We start from the raw sequence: 15460 nt of genomic DNA on the forward strand, positions 1-15460 counted from the left end.
TATACACAATAGCTATCTGTGATACATATGACTATTGCGTCCACACAGAGGTTTCATAAGACACAATCAACAGCATAGGAGATTAGATTTCACTACTAACCAGGATGTGAATGACGTCCTTAATTACACTTTAGACAGTGCATCTCAAAGGACTCCATACTAACGCCAAATACACATGCATATAACACAAGCACCCACGCACGCACACACACACACACACACACACACACACACACACACACACACACACACACACACACACACACACACACACACACACACACACACACACACACACACACAGGCATTAGCCGTCTTTATAAACAGCTCAGTATGAGTTCTCCTATAGCATTAAGCAAGTATAGTTGATCTTATATGAGAAAACCAGCTGTCCTGTTTTATTGATCTTGTTCTGCTGTTGGACACAATGTTAGAGTATTGTGGTGTTCTGTTGATGCGGTTGCTTAGGTGGTGAGTTTTGGTTCCTCTAGTAGTGTTCCTGTTTGGTATCTTATCCTGTGCAGCAGTTGACGGTGGGCATCTTCTTGTTGGGATTTCTATAGAGGTTAGTCACAGACTCCTGGTCCTCAGCCCCATGAACCTGCTTGGTCACCTCTCTGAGAGAGAGAGAGAGAGAGAGAGAGATAGAGAGCGAGAGAGAGAGAGAGAGAGAGAGAGAGATACAGAGAGAGCGAGAGAGAGAGAGAGAGAGAGAGAGAGAGAGAGAGAGATACAGAGAGAGAGAGAGAGAGAGATACAGAGAGAGAGAGAGATACAGAGAGAGAGAGAGAGAGAGAGAGAGAGAGAGAGAGAGAGATACAGAGAGAGAGAGAGATACAGAGAGAGAGAGAGATACAGAGAGAGAGAGAGAGAGAGCGAGAGAGAGAGAGAGAGAGAGAGAGAGAGATAAAGGCCCACTTCCACTGTATGGGCATTAGTATGAATATGATGGACATTCGAGAACATTATTACACACTAGAGGGCAGCAAAGTTTCACATGTTGTTCTACACGTTGGTCTTGTAAGAACAGTTTAGGAAAATATCCTTATAAAAAAGTATCCAAAGCAGACAGTTCAGGGAGTACTCCATGGACAGCACACACATGTACAGGTAAATATCACTAAGCAGAGAGAGACAACAGATGTCTAGGAGCGGGTGTCTCTTACCTGGCCAGATGCAGCACGGCCTCTATGACATTGGAGCCGTCTTTGGCGCTGGTCTCACAGAAGAGGGCGTTATACGTCTGACAGGAAACAACAACACAACTCTCAATCAGGTCATGGCTAGAAGGGACCCAGCTTTTGTCAGAATTTACTTTTCGTAGGTTTAGGATAACTTATGCAGCAGGTTAGGAGAATTAAAGTGGCAGGTTAGGATAATTAGGTTAAGGTTAGGAAAAGGGTTAGGGTTAGGGTTAGCTAAAATGTAAAATAATACAATTATAAATCAACTTTTGACATAAATTTGACAAGAGCTGGATCCCTTCTAGACATGACCTCTCAATCAGGCCGAAGTTTGTATTTATATTTGTATTTATTAAGGATCCCAATTAGTTCCTGCCAAGGCAGCAGCTATTCTTCCTGGGATCTAGCAAAATTAAGGCAGTTATATACAATAAAAAATATTACATGACATTTCATAACAGATTTCACAGCACATTAAGTGTGTGCCCTCAGGCCAATACTCTACTACCACATATCTACAATACAAAATCCATGTGTACGTGTGTGTAGAGTGAGTGTGTTATCATGTGTATGTGTATGCATGTGTCTGTGCCTGCGTGTGTGTGTCTCTTCACAGTCCCTGCTGTTCCATAAGGTGTATTTTCTATCTGTTTTTAAAATCTGATTCTACTGCTTGCATCAGTTACCTGATGTGGTCCTCTGTAGCTCAATTGGTAGAGCATGGCGCTTGTAATGCCAGGGTAGTGGGTTCGATCCCCGGGACCACCCATACGTAAAAATGTATGCGCACATGACTGTAAGTCGCTTTGGATAAAAGCGTCTGCTAAATGGCATATTATTATTATTATTATTACCTGATGTGGAATAGAGTTCCATGTAGCCATGGCGCTATGTAGTACTGTGCACCTCCCATAGTCTGTTCTGGACTTGGGGATTGTGAAGAGACCTCTGGTGGAATGTCTTGTGGGGTATGCATGGGTGTCCGAGCTGTGTGTTAGTAGTTTAAACAGACAGCTCGGTGCTTTCAACATGTCAATACCTCTCACAAATACAAGTTTGATACATAATATGCGGACCGAGGAGTTTTGCCAGACCATGTGACCTGACCAGGCAAAACTCTGGGTCCTAGTTCTAGGCTATATTCAAGGGCAGTGGACTCCAAAACCTAGCTACCTTTACATGTTGGTCATTTAGCAGATGATTTTATCCAGAGCGACTTACATTTGCTTCTAGTTGTTCCCTAGAACAGTGTTTCCCAACTCCAGTCCTCGAGCACAACACACATTTCGGTTGGAGCCCCAAGTTGAATCAGGTGTGCTTGTCAAGGGCTACAATAAAACAGTGTATTGTTGGGGGTACTGGAGGACTGGAGTTGGGCTGTTGGGGGTACTGGAGGGCTGGAGTTGGGCTGTTGGGGGTACTGGAGGACTGGAGTTGGGCTGTTGGGGGTACTGGAGGACTGGAGTTGGGCTGTTGGGGGTACTGGAGGACTGGAGTTGGGCTGTTGGGGGTACTGGAGGACTGGAGTTGGGCTGTTGGGGGTACTGGAGGACTGGAGTTGGGCTGTTGGGGGTACTGGAGGACTGGAGTTGGGCTGTTGGGGGTACTGGAGGGCTGGAGTTGGGAAACACAGTTCTAGGGAACAACTAGAAGCAACTGTAAGTCGCTCTGGATAAAATAATCAGCTAAATGACCAAAATGTAACTAGGGTTTGGAGTTTTCCTGCCACTGGCAACATAACTTGGCCCTTATCTTAAGTAAAAGTGTGAAGACATTGAGGTTGAGTGGTCTCACCATGGCCAGTTTCTCTCCGTAGCTGGTGGAGACACAGGTGATCCCGTCCTGCAGAGCCTGCTCTCTCAGGTCACACTTATTCCCCACCAGCATGATGGGGATGTCGTCCTGGGACATGTCCTGATCAGATATGGACAGCAGGTTACAACAACATTGCCTGCGTCCCAAATTACACTCTATTCCCTTTATAGTGCACTAATTTGTTTTGATCAAGGTTTTTATTTTATTTATTTTTTCAGTATTTATAGTGTACTATTTTTGACTGGGGCCCATATAGTGTTGCCTCGCAAGCCACACTGATCTTACATGAATATACGCTACTTGGAAAAATTCATATTTATGTAAACTAGCGAGATCAGTGTGGCTCGCGAGGCTACATACACTGAGTATATCAAACATTAGGAACACCTTCCTAATATCTTGCTAATTCACCCTCTGAATGGCACACATACACAATCCATGTCTCAAAGGATAAAAATCCTTCTTTAACCTGTCTCTCTTCCCCTTCATCTACACTGATTGAAGGGGATTTCATGGAAAGAGCAGGTGTTCTTAATGTTTTGTACACTCAGTTTAAAGTGCACAATATTGGGAATAGTGTGCCATTTTAGATGCTTACAGATCACACAACTCAACAACACAGCAACCATGCAACACAGCAACTACACCTATAGCGCTATCAACTGAAATACAGTCAAATGATTCAAGAGCTACCACAATGAAAAGGATGTGACTTTCAAACATTTCAAAGCAGTGGATCAAACATCAATCTCTTGACACCACTGACAATCAGTCCAACACACGTGTGTACGTATGTTTATTTAAATGCACAGCACTCACTCACTCAAGCAATGCAACACTTTACACCACAATTTCACAGGAGTACTGTACGTAGCAGACATATCTTTTAGCACAGTGAAAGTCATCAAGAATCAAACACACACGTGCAACACATAACACTTACATGTAGACTGCACATAAAATAGAGGGAAAAACAGAGTGAGAACACCATTTTCCGACACTGGGGTCAAATAAATACTGCACTTGTCACCCATCAAATGACCCTCGCCAACACTTCAGCAGGCTTCATCTACTGCATATTGTTGTGATGACAAAACCTACAATTCTTATACATCAAAGCCCCAACCATTCTAAAGTCACCTGTGTTATGGAGGATAGTTATTGTGTACACTACAAGATGGCACTACACTACAAGATGGCTGCCGGGGCGTCACCCAACTGGTGCTACACATTGATGGTGGATGAGGTGAGTTTGAACCTTACTATGTGAAGCGCTTTGAGCACCTGGGAAAGAGTCATATAAATCCATTCAGTTATTATATAAATCCATTCCGTTATTATATAAATGCAATCAGTTATTATATAAATCCAATTAATTATTACTACCTCGATCATGTCCACCCACTCTCGGACATTGAGGAAGCTCTTCTCACAGGTGACATCATACAGCAGGAGGACGCCATCGGCTCGTCTGAAGTAGGACTTAGCAATGCTGCGGAACCTGGGACAAACACAGGGTTAGAGGTCAACACTGCACCACTACAAACATAGGCTGAAATAGACACGCTCACTAAACACACACACACACACACACACACACACACACACACACACACACACACACACACACACACACAGGGTTAAAGGTTAACACAGCACCCCTCCAAACATAGGCTGAAATAGACACGCTCACTAAAACACACACACACACACACACACACACACACACACACACACACACACACACACACACACACACACACACACACACACACACACAGGGTTAAAGGTCAACACTGCACCACTACGAACATAGGCTGAAATAGACACGCTCACTAAAACACACACACACACACACACACACACACACACACACACACACACACACACACACACACACACACACACACACACACATACACACACACACACACACACACACACACACACAGGGTTAAAGGTTAACACAGCACCCCTCCAAACATAGGCTGAACTAGACTAATTGTGGGGATACGCCATAATGGAAAAACATTATTGCAATATTCAAAACAAACATGCAAATAGGCGGTACACAGCAAATTCTCCAGTGTTAAATATCAACACTGAAAGTGTGGCGTCTGTGGACCCTTAGGATCACACTTGGTGAAGTCCATAGGACCAAAAATGGATGGATGCAACAACCATGTCACTAACAAATACAGTCATGGTTGGTAACTCTACAATTTACTCGAAAGTCAAGGTACTCTGGGAAATATTAGAATTTACACTAAGCAGTGTGTTAACTTAACACTGTTGCGGTGTGTATATGGATCTACAGACTACACAGTGTTGATTTAGCATGGTGTGTTATTTTTTTTAACACACACACACACCTCTCCTGGCCTGCTGTGTCCCATAGCTGTAGTAGGGTAGGCTCTCCATCCACTACCAGAGACTTCATCTGAAAGTCCACCCCTGAGGACAAACACAAGAGGATGTTCAAACACACCATCCCACTGCCACCTAAACATATCTCCTATAGCTGACCCAGGCAGCTAGCCATGCATACAACACCACCACCATGGGATAGAGCCCTGTACACTTGTATTTCCAGGTCAGTGTTGACTATGTACGCAGGTGAGCGCTAACACAGGTGCGCTGATGACACACCCACCCAGGGTGGCGCTGGTGTTTCCTCTGAACTCGTTCTTGCAGAGGCGGAGCAGGAAGCTGGACTTGCCCACCGCCGCGTCACCTGCCAACACCACCCGGTAGGCCTTCTCTGACGTCATATAGCCCAGGTCAGCTGACTCCTTCTCCTTAGCCTGTACACACACACACACAGAGAGAGAGAGACACACACACACACACACAGAGAGAGAGAGAGAGAGCGAGAGAGAGAGGATTAAAGGCACACCTTGACTCAGTTGTCATGCATAGTCAACATAGTCAGCAGTTTCGCCTGAACTAAGTTTTTTTTAAAATTACACTCAAGTGTTTTCTACCATGTCTCCCTGTTAACCTCCATACTAGTGTTTTCTACCATATCTCCCTGTTAACCTCCATACTAGTGTTTTCTACCATATCTCCCTGTTAACCTCCATACTAGTGTTTTCTACCATGTCTCCCTGTTAACCTCCATACTAGTGTTTTCTACCATGTCTCCCTGTTAACCTCCATACTAGTGTTTTCTACCATGTCTCCCTGTTAACCTCCATACTAGTGTTTTCTACCACGTCTCCCTGTTAACCTCCATACTAGTGTTTTCTACCATGTCTCCCTGTTAACCTCCATACTAGTGTTTTCTACCATGTCTCCCTGTTAACCTCCATACTAGTGTTTTCTACCACGTCTCCCTGTTAACCTCCATACTAGTGTTTTCTACCATGTCTCCCTGTTAACCTCCATACTAGTGTTTTCTACCATGTCTCCCTGTTAACCTCCATACTAGTGTTTTCTACCATGTCTCCCTGTTAACCTCCATACTAGTGTTTCCACCATAAAGGGTCTGTTTTTGTGTTTAATTGTCATATTATCAAAGGTAGCAAAAGTTTGAGCTGTTAATTTAGCACTACTCCTCTCCTCCCCCTCTTCTCTCCCTACACGCCATCTCTCTGTCCTGTACCTCATTGGTGATGGCGGACAGGGCTTTGCGTGTGGACACTCCAGAGCTGGTCCGGCTGACTGGCTCCAAGGGTTTCCAGTCCAGGACAGAACCATTGTCTGATCCAAACACCATCTTGTTCCGCACCTCTGTAATCTGACACATTAACACTAGAGCATTAACGTCACTGCACAATGACAGTTATCAGTTACAATATGTGTGCTTAGTATACAGTTGAAGTCGGAAGTTTACATACACTTAGGTTGGAGTCATTAAAACTTGTTTTTCAACCACTCCACAAATTTCTTGTTAACAAACTTTAGTTTTGGCAAGTCGGTTAGGACATCTACTTTGTGCATGACACAAGTAATTTTTCCAACAATTGTTTACAGACAGATTATTTCACTTATAATTCACTGTATCACAATTCCAGTGGGTTAGAAGTTTACATACACTAAGTTGACTGTGCCTTTTAAACAGCTTGGAAAATTCCAGAAAATGATATAATGGCTTTAGAAGCTTCTGATAGGCTAATTGACATAATTTGAGTCAATTGGAGGTGTACCTGTGGATGTATTTCAAGGCCTACCTTCAAACTCAGTGCCTCTTTGCTTGACATCATGGGAAAATCAAAACAAATCAGCCAAGACCTCAGAAAAAACATTGTAGACCTCCACAAGTCTGGTTCATCATTGGGAGCAATTTCCAAACGCCTGAAGGTACCACGTACATCTGTACAAACAATAGTACGCAAGTATAAACACCATGGGACCACGCAGCCATCATACCGCTCAGGAAGGAGACGCGTTCTGTCTCCTAGAGATGAACATACTTTGGTGCAAAAAGTGCATATCAATCCCAGAACAAACGCAAATGACCTTGTGAAGATGCTGGAGGAAACAGGTACAAAAGTATCTATATCCACAGTAAAACGAGTCCTATATCGACATAACCTGAAAGGCCGCTCAGCAAGAAAGAAGCCACTGCTTCAGAACCGCCATAAAAAAGCCAGACTACGGTTTGCAACTGCACATGGGGACAAAGATCGTACTTTTTGGAGAAATGTCCTCTGGTCTGATGAAACAAAAATAGAACTGTTTGGCCATAATGACCATCGTTATGTTTGGAGGAAAAAGGGGGTCGCTTGCAAGCCGAAGAACACCATCCCAACCGTGAAGCACAGGGGTGGCCGCATCATGCTGTGGGGGTGCTTTGTTGCAGGAGGGACTGGTGCACTTCACAAAATAGATGGCATCATGAGGAAGGAAAATTATGTGGATATATTGAAGCAACATCTCAAGACATTAGTCAGGATGTTAAAGCTTATTCGAAAATGGGTCTTCCAAATGGACAATGACCCCAAGCATACTTCCAAAGTTGTGGCAAAATGGCTTAAGGACAACAAAGTCAAGGTATTGGTGTGGCCATCACAAATCCTATAGAACATTTGTGGGCAGAACTGAAAAAGCGTGTGCGAGCAAGGAGGCCTACAAACCTGACTCAGTTACACCAGCTCTGTCAGGAGGAATGGGCCACAATTCACCCAACTTATTGTGGGAAGCTTGTGGAAGGCTACCTGAAACGTTTTACCCAAGTTAAACAATTTAAAGGCAATGCTACCAAATACTAATTGAGTGTATGTAAACTTCTGACCCACTGGGAATGTGATGAAAGAAATAAAAGCTGAAATAAATCATTCTCTCTATTATTATTCTGACATTTCACATTCTTAAAATAAAGTGGTGATCCTAACTGACCTAAGACAGGGAATCTTTACTAGGATTACATGTCAGGAATTGTGAAAAACTGAGTTTAAATGTATTTGGTTAAGGTGTATGTAAACTTCCGACTTCAACTGTAAGTGGATGAATTGTGTATAATGTCTCTGTGTGTGTAATAAGCATGTGTATGTATGTGTATTACAGTGTGTTGTGGAGAGCGTGTGTCTGTGTGTATAGTGTGTGTATAGTCCCCTGTAGCTCAGTTGGTAGAGCATGGCATTTGCAATGCCAGGGTTGTGGGTTCGATTCCCATGGGGGGCCAGTATGAAAAATGTATGCACTCACTAACTGTAAGTCTCTCTGGATAAGAGCGTCTGCTAAATGACTTAAATGTACAAATATATAGTGTGTGTACTACTGTATACAGTGCCTTGCAAAAGTATTCATCCCCCTTGGTGTTTTTCCTATTTTGTTGCATTACAACCTGTAATTTAAGTATTGACTTTGGGGGGGATGAATAGTTACGCACGCTCAAGTTTTCTGTTTTTTGTCTTATTTCTTGTTTGTTTCACAATAAAACATATTTTGCATCTTCAAATTGGTAGGCATGTTGTGTAAATCAAATGATACAAACCCCCAAAAAATCCATTTTAATTCCAGGTTGTAAGGCAACAAAATAGGAAAAATGCCAAGGGGGGTGAATACTTTCGCAAGCCACTGTAGTGTATGTGTGTGTGTGTGTCTTACGTCGTTGTCAGAGTTGTCAGAGTTGTCAGAGTTGTCTCCCACCAGGCTGTCAGTGTTCCCGGCCGCCCTCTGTCCCTCCTCCTCCTCTTCCTCCTCGTGCCCTTTGACCTCCTGCTCAGAGTCATATCCGTTGTTGGAGCCGCGCAGCGTGGACATGCCGCTGTCTAGGCAGCTCTCGGGCAGGCTGTCCACCTCGCAGCTACGTCTGCGCTGCATGGCCGGGTCGCACAGAGCCAGAGCTAGAGTCTCCGGACTGGGCCTCCGACACCCCAGGGAGCCCCTACCACCACCCCCATACAGGCCTCCCAGTGGATCCCCGTCCTCATCAACATCATCCACACCCGCCTGGTAGAACCTGGGGCAGGACGGACACAACATCCACACAGTCTGCTAGAAACGTAAACCTTTTTTTTCTACTGCTAAGCTAGTTCCAACAACCATGCTAGAATATTGACTGTGGTCTGTGTCCTCTATGGACGGCTATGAACATACATGTACCTGTAGGTCGGCACTCAACAATGCAAACAGGCACGTTATAATTGGAATAATTGGACATATACAGTTGGGAGAACAAGTATTTGATACACTGACGATTTTGCAGATTTTCCTACTTACAAAGCATGTAGAGGTCTGTAATTTTTATCATAGGTACACCTCTACTGTGAGAGACGGAATCTAAAACAAAAATCCAGAAAATCACATTGTATGATTTTTAAGTAATTAATTAGCATTTTATTGCATGACATAAGTATTTGATACATCAGAAAAGCAGAACTTAATATTTGGTACAGAAACCTTTGTTTGCAATTACAGAGATCATACGTTTCCTGTAGGTCTTGACCAGGTTTGCACACACTGCAGCAGGGATTTTGGCCCACTCCTCCATACAGACCTTCTCCAGATCCTTTAGCTGTCGCTGGGCAATACGGACTTTCAGCTCCCTCCAAAGATTTTCTATTGGGTTCAGGTCTGGAGACTGGCTAGGCCACTCCAGGACCTTGAGATGCTTCTTACGGAGCCACTCCTTAGTTGCCCTGGCTGTGTGTTTCGGGTCGTTGTCATGCTGGAAGACCCAGCCACGACCCATCTTCAATGCTCTTACTGAGGGAAGGAGGTTGTTGGCCAAGATCTCTCGATACATGGCCCCATCCATCCTCCCCTCAATACGGTGCAGTCGTCCTGTCCCCTTTGCAGAAAAGCATCCCCAAAGAATGATGTTTCCACCTCCATGCTTCACGGTTGGGATGGTGTTCTTGGGGTTGTACTCATCCTTCTTCTTCCTCCAAACACGGCGAGTGGAGTTTAGACCAAAAAGCTCTATTTTTGTCTCATCAGACCACATGACCTTCTCCCATTCCTCCTCTGGATCATCCAGATGGTCATTGGCAAACTTCAGACGGGCCTGGACATGCGCTGGCTTGAGCAGGGAGACCTTGCGTGCGCTGTAGGATTTTAATCCATGACGGCGTAGTGTGTTACTAATGGTTTTCTTTGAGACTGTGGTCCCAGCTCTCTTCAGGTCATTGACCAGGTCCTGCCATGTAGTTCTGGGCTGATCCCTCACCTTCCTCATCATCATTGATGCCCCACAAGGTGAGATCTTGCATGGAGCCCCAGACCGAGGGTGATTGACCGTCATCTTGAACTTCTTCCATTTTCTAATAATTGCGCCAACAGTTGTTGCCTTCTCACCAAGCTGCTTGCCTATTGTCCTGTAGCCCATCCCAGCCTTGTGCAGGTCTACAATTTTATCCCTGATATCCTTACACAGCTCTCTGGTCTTGGCCATTGTGGAGAGGTTGGAGTCTGTTTGATTGGGTGTGTGGACAGGTGTCTTTTATACAGGTAACGAGTTCAAACAGGTGCAGTTAATACAGGTAATGAGTGGAGAACAGGAGGGCTTCTTAAAGAAAAACGAACAGGTCTGTGAGAGCCGGAATTCTTACTGGTTGGTAGGTGATCAAATACTTATGTCATGCAATAAAATGCTAATTAATTACTTAAAAATCACACAATGTGATTTTCTGTATTTTTGTTTTAGATTCCGTCTCTGACAGTTGAAGTGTACCTATGATAAAAATTACAGACCTCTACATGCTTTGTAAGTAGGAAAACCTGCAAAATCGGCAGTGTATCAAATACTTGTTCTCCCCACTGTACTTGAGTTTGAGCAGTGTGTACCTATGCAAACACATGTATCAGGGTGTATGTACTTGTCTTGACCTGCACAAACAACCAGGTTGTTGCTGGTCCTGTCTTACCTGTCCAGGTATGGAGATGAGTAACAGTTGCTCCTGCTCCTCCTGCTAATGATGTTGGCCGGGGAAGCACTGCTATCACGCTGAAACACAACATCACTGTCACAACTGCCTGGTTCACTGTGTGTGTGTGTGTGTGTGTGTGTGTGTGTGTGTGTGTGTGTGTGTGTGTGTGTGTGTGTGTGTGTGTGTGTTTGCACTGAACCTTCTGTGTAAGTACAGGAATGACCGTTAGATGAGAGTGTGTGAAGCTGAGTGGAAGTTATGAGGCGGGGGGAGGGAGGGAAACAGAGGAGAGAGAGAGAGAGAGGAGGGAGAGAAACAGAGGAGAGAGAGAGAGAGAGGAGGGAGGGAAACAGAGGAGAGAGAGAGAGGAGGGAGAGAAACAGAGGAGAGAGAGAGAGGAGGGTGAAGCTGAGTGGAAGTTATGAGGTTATGAGGAAAGTGAGTCAGACTAAAATATAATGTTGATGTTGATGTTGTTTTTGTCTGTCATTGCCACTCAGACATGGCTCAGATGATTCCTCCAACAGACAAGCCCTTAGGACTAATATTGAGACATTCAACCCAACGTTCAAATCAGAGAGATCAGACAGAAAGAGAGATGGGAAGAGGAGGATAGAAGGGGTGTGGGATGGTGGGGACAGATTGAAAGAGAGGGACGGATTAACAAAGATGAGGCAGGGAGAGTGAGAGAGAGCGAGCGTGCTGGTGTTGTTACCGTGGTGATGCAGGTGTCTAATCTCACCTTGTTGCTCTTGCTGAGGCTGTTCTCCAGGGACCTGAGCAGCCCGTCATTACTGTCATTAAGCTTCCTGTTGGCTGCCCTATAGGGGGAGGAGAGGAGGAGAGAAACAGAGGAGAGAGAGAGGAGGGAGACAAACAGGAGAGAGCGAGAGGAGGGAGAGAAACAGAGGAGAGAGAGGAGGGAGAGAAACAGAGGAGGGAGGGGAGGGAGAGAAACAGAGGAGAGAGAGGAGGGAGAGAAACAGAGGAGGGAGGGGAGGGAGAGAAACAGAGGAGGGAGGGGAGGGAGAGAAACAGAGGAGGGAAGAGAGAGAGGAGGGAGAGAAACAGAGGAGAGAGGGGAGGGAGAGAAACAGAGGAGAGAGAGGAGGGAGAGAAACAGAGGAGGGAGGGGAGGGAGAGAAACAGAGGAGAGAGGGGAGGGAGAGAAACAGAGGAGAGAGGGGAGGGAGAGAAACAGAGGAGGGAAGAGAGTGAGAGAAAGAGGAGAAAGAGGAGGGAGAGAGAGGAGGGAGAGAAATAGAGAGAGAGAGGAGGGAGAGAAGAACAGAGGGAAGAGAGAGGAGGGAGAGAAACAGAGGAGAGAGAGAGAGAGAGAGAGAGAGAGAGAGAGAGAGAGAGAGAGAGAGAGAGAGAGAGAGAGAGAGAGAGAGAGAGAGAGAGAGAGAGAGAGAGAGAGAATGAAAGACGGGGAGAGAGAGGGGGAGAGAGAAAGGAGGAAGAGTAATAGGAGAGAGAAAGAAGAGGGAGCGAAACAGAGGAGAGAGAGAGAGGAGAGAGAGAAACGGAGGATGGGAGAGAGAGGAGGGAGAGGAGAGAGAGGAGAGAGAGAAACAGAGGACAGAGAGCGAGAGAGAGGAGAGAGGAGAGAGAAACGGAGGATGGGAGAGAGAGGAGGGAGAGAAATAGAAAGAGAGGAAGGAGAGAAAGAGTAGAAGAGAGAGAGGAGGGATAGAAACAGAAGAGGGAGAGAGAAGGGAGAGAAACAGAGAGAGAGGAGGGAGATAAACGGAGGAGGGAGAGGGAGAGGGGGAGAGAGGGATGAAGAGAGAGAGAGGAGGGAGCGAAACAGGGGAGAGAAACAGAGGAGAGAGAGGATGGGAAAAACAGAGGAGAGAGAGGAGGGAGAGAAACAGAGGAGGGAGGGGAGGGAGAGAAACAGAGGAGGGAAGAGAGAGAGGAGGGAGAGAAACAGAGGAGAGAGGGGAGGGAGAGAAACAGATGAGAGAGAGGAGGGAGATAAACGGAGGAGGGAGAGGGAGAGGGGGAGAGAGGGATGAAGAGAGAGAGAGGAGGGAGATAAACAGAGAGAGAGAGGAGGGAGATAAACGGAGGAGGGAGAGGGAGAGGGGGAGAGAGGGATGAAGAGAGAGAGAGGAGGGAGATAAACAGAGAGAGAGAGGAGGGAGATAAACGGAGGAGGGAGAGGGAGAGGGGGAGAGAGGGATGAAGAGAGAGAGAGGAGGGAGATAAACAGAGAGAGAGAGGAGGGAGATAAACGGAGGAGGGAGAGGGAGAGGGGGAGAGAGGGATGAAGAGAGAGAGAGGAGGGAGATAAACAGAGAGAGAGAGGAGGGAGATAAACGGAGGAGGGAGAGGGAGAGGGGGAGAGAGGGATGAAGAGAGAGAGAGGAGGGAGATAAACAGAGAGAGAGAGGAGGGAGATAAACGGAGGAGGGAGAGGGAGAGGGGGAGAGAGGGATGAAGAGAGAGAGAGGAGGGAGATAAACAGAGAGAGAGAGGAGGGAGATAAACGGAGGAGGGAGAGGGAGAGGGGGAGAGAGGGATGAAGAGAGAGAGAGGAGGGAGATAAACAGAGAGAGAGAGGAGGGAGATAAACGGAGGAGGGAGAGGGAGAGGGGGAGAGAGGGATGAAGAGAGAGAGAGGAGGGAGCGAAACAGGGGAGAGAAACAGAGGAGAGAGAAGGGGAGGGGGATAAACCGAGGAGAGAGGGATAGAAGAGGATTAGAATGGGAAGGGGGTGATCAAAAGTACTGTTGACATGTTGGCTAATGAAAACCACTTGAGGTTTTCAAAAACAGAAACTTTTAAATACTCTAAGGCGTACAACTTTATGTCCCTCAGATAACAGGCTGTAGGGTAACATAACTGTGATTGGTCAGACTTACTGTAGGATCTCTATCTGTCGCTCCAGGTTATCCCTCTCATCAGAGAACTCTCTCATCATCGCCTCGTCTCTGCACATGCAAACATAGTTACTCACAACTAACACATATACTCTCATAACACATATTATATACACTGTTATAACACTACATAAACACTCAAAGCACATACATATACTCTCATAACACCTACTACATAAACTCTCATAAACTGCTTTAATGTTGCAGGACCCCATGAAGAGCTAATGGGGATCCTTAATAAATACAAATACTAATACTACAGTACTACATAAACTCTCATAACACCTACTACACACAGTACACTCTCAAAACACATACAGTGCCTATAGAAAGTCTACACCCTCTTGAACTTTTTTCACATTTTGTTGCGTTACAAAGTGGGATTGAAATATATTTAATTGTTAATTTCTGTCATTGATCTACACAAAATACTCCATAATGTCAAACTGAAAAGACAATTGTACAAATGTTTACAAATAACAAAATAATAAAAAACAAAACTATGCAGTGATTGGTAGATGGGTAACAATAACAAATCAGACATTGAATATATCTTTAAGCATGGTCAAGTTAATAATTATGCTGTGGGTGATGTATTAAACCACCCAGACAACGCAAAGATACAGTCGTCCTTCTGAACTGAGCTGCAGGACAGGAATGAAACTGCTTAGGGACATCACCATGAGGCCATTGGTGATTTTAAAACAGCTACAGAGTTCAATGGCTGTGATGGGAGAAAACTGAGGATGGATCAACAACATTATAGTGACTCCACAATAATGACCTAAATTACAGAGTGAAAAGAAGAATACAATTATTACAAAAACATGCATATGTATTCAACAAGGCATTAAAGTAATAGTGTAATAAAACACGCCAAAGGAATATACTTTTTGCCTTATGTTTGGGGCATATCCAACACAACACGTCACTGAGTAACTGCCTCCTCAAGCATGTGTCACGCCCTGACTCAGGGGACTCTTATATGTTGAGTCAGGGTGTGTATATTCTTTGTTGTGTATGTTCTATGTTGTATTATCTAGTATGTTTAGTTCTATGTTGGCCGGTGTGGTTCCCAATCAGAGGCAGCTGTCGCTCATTGTCCCTGATTGGGGACCATACTTAAGCAGCCTATTGGCACAGTCTAGTTGTGGGATCTTGTTCCGGTTAAGGTATGTTGTGTGTGCTACCTTGGACTTCACGTTTCGTTTCGTTTCGTTTCGTTTATTGTTTTGTCGAGTGTTTATTAAGTTAAAT

At 45.1% G+C, this 15460-nt stretch overlaps 1 protein-coding gene across 1 annotated transcript in view; it reads right to left on the bottom strand.

Annotated features, from left to right (window-relative positions):
- Positions 1 to 511: 511 nt before the first annotated feature.
- LOC311141852 (ras and EF-hand domain-containing protein-like) overlaps positions 512 to 15460 on the bottom strand; it is a gene marked incomplete at both ends in the record, with an annotated part of 38702 nt that continues 23753 nt past the window's right edge. The window contains 11 exons of the mRNA XM_084177345.1: positions 512 to 617; positions 1167 to 1243; positions 2979 to 3098; positions 4386 to 4500; positions 5372 to 5453; positions 5653 to 5803; positions 6604 to 6738; positions 9051 to 9405; positions 11312 to 11391; positions 12057 to 12135; positions 14186 to 14254. Coding sequence (XP_084033471.1) covers positions 512 to 617; positions 1167 to 1243; positions 2979 to 3098; positions 4386 to 4500; positions 5372 to 5453; positions 5653 to 5803; positions 6604 to 6738; positions 9051 to 9405; positions 11312 to 11391; positions 12057 to 12135; positions 14186 to 14254 — 1369 coding nt within the window. The remainder of the gene's footprint in view (positions 618 to 1166; positions 1244 to 2978; positions 3099 to 4385; positions 4501 to 5371; positions 5454 to 5652; positions 5804 to 6603; positions 6739 to 9050; positions 9406 to 11311; positions 11392 to 12056; positions 12136 to 14185; positions 14255 to 15460) is intronic.

Source organism: Coregonus lavaretus (assembly GCF_964263955.1).
Source record: "Coregonus lavaretus genome assembly, chromosome: 14".
Classification (NCBI taxonomy): Eukaryota; Metazoa; Chordata; class Actinopteri; order Salmoniformes; family Salmonidae; genus Coregonus; species Coregonus lavaretus.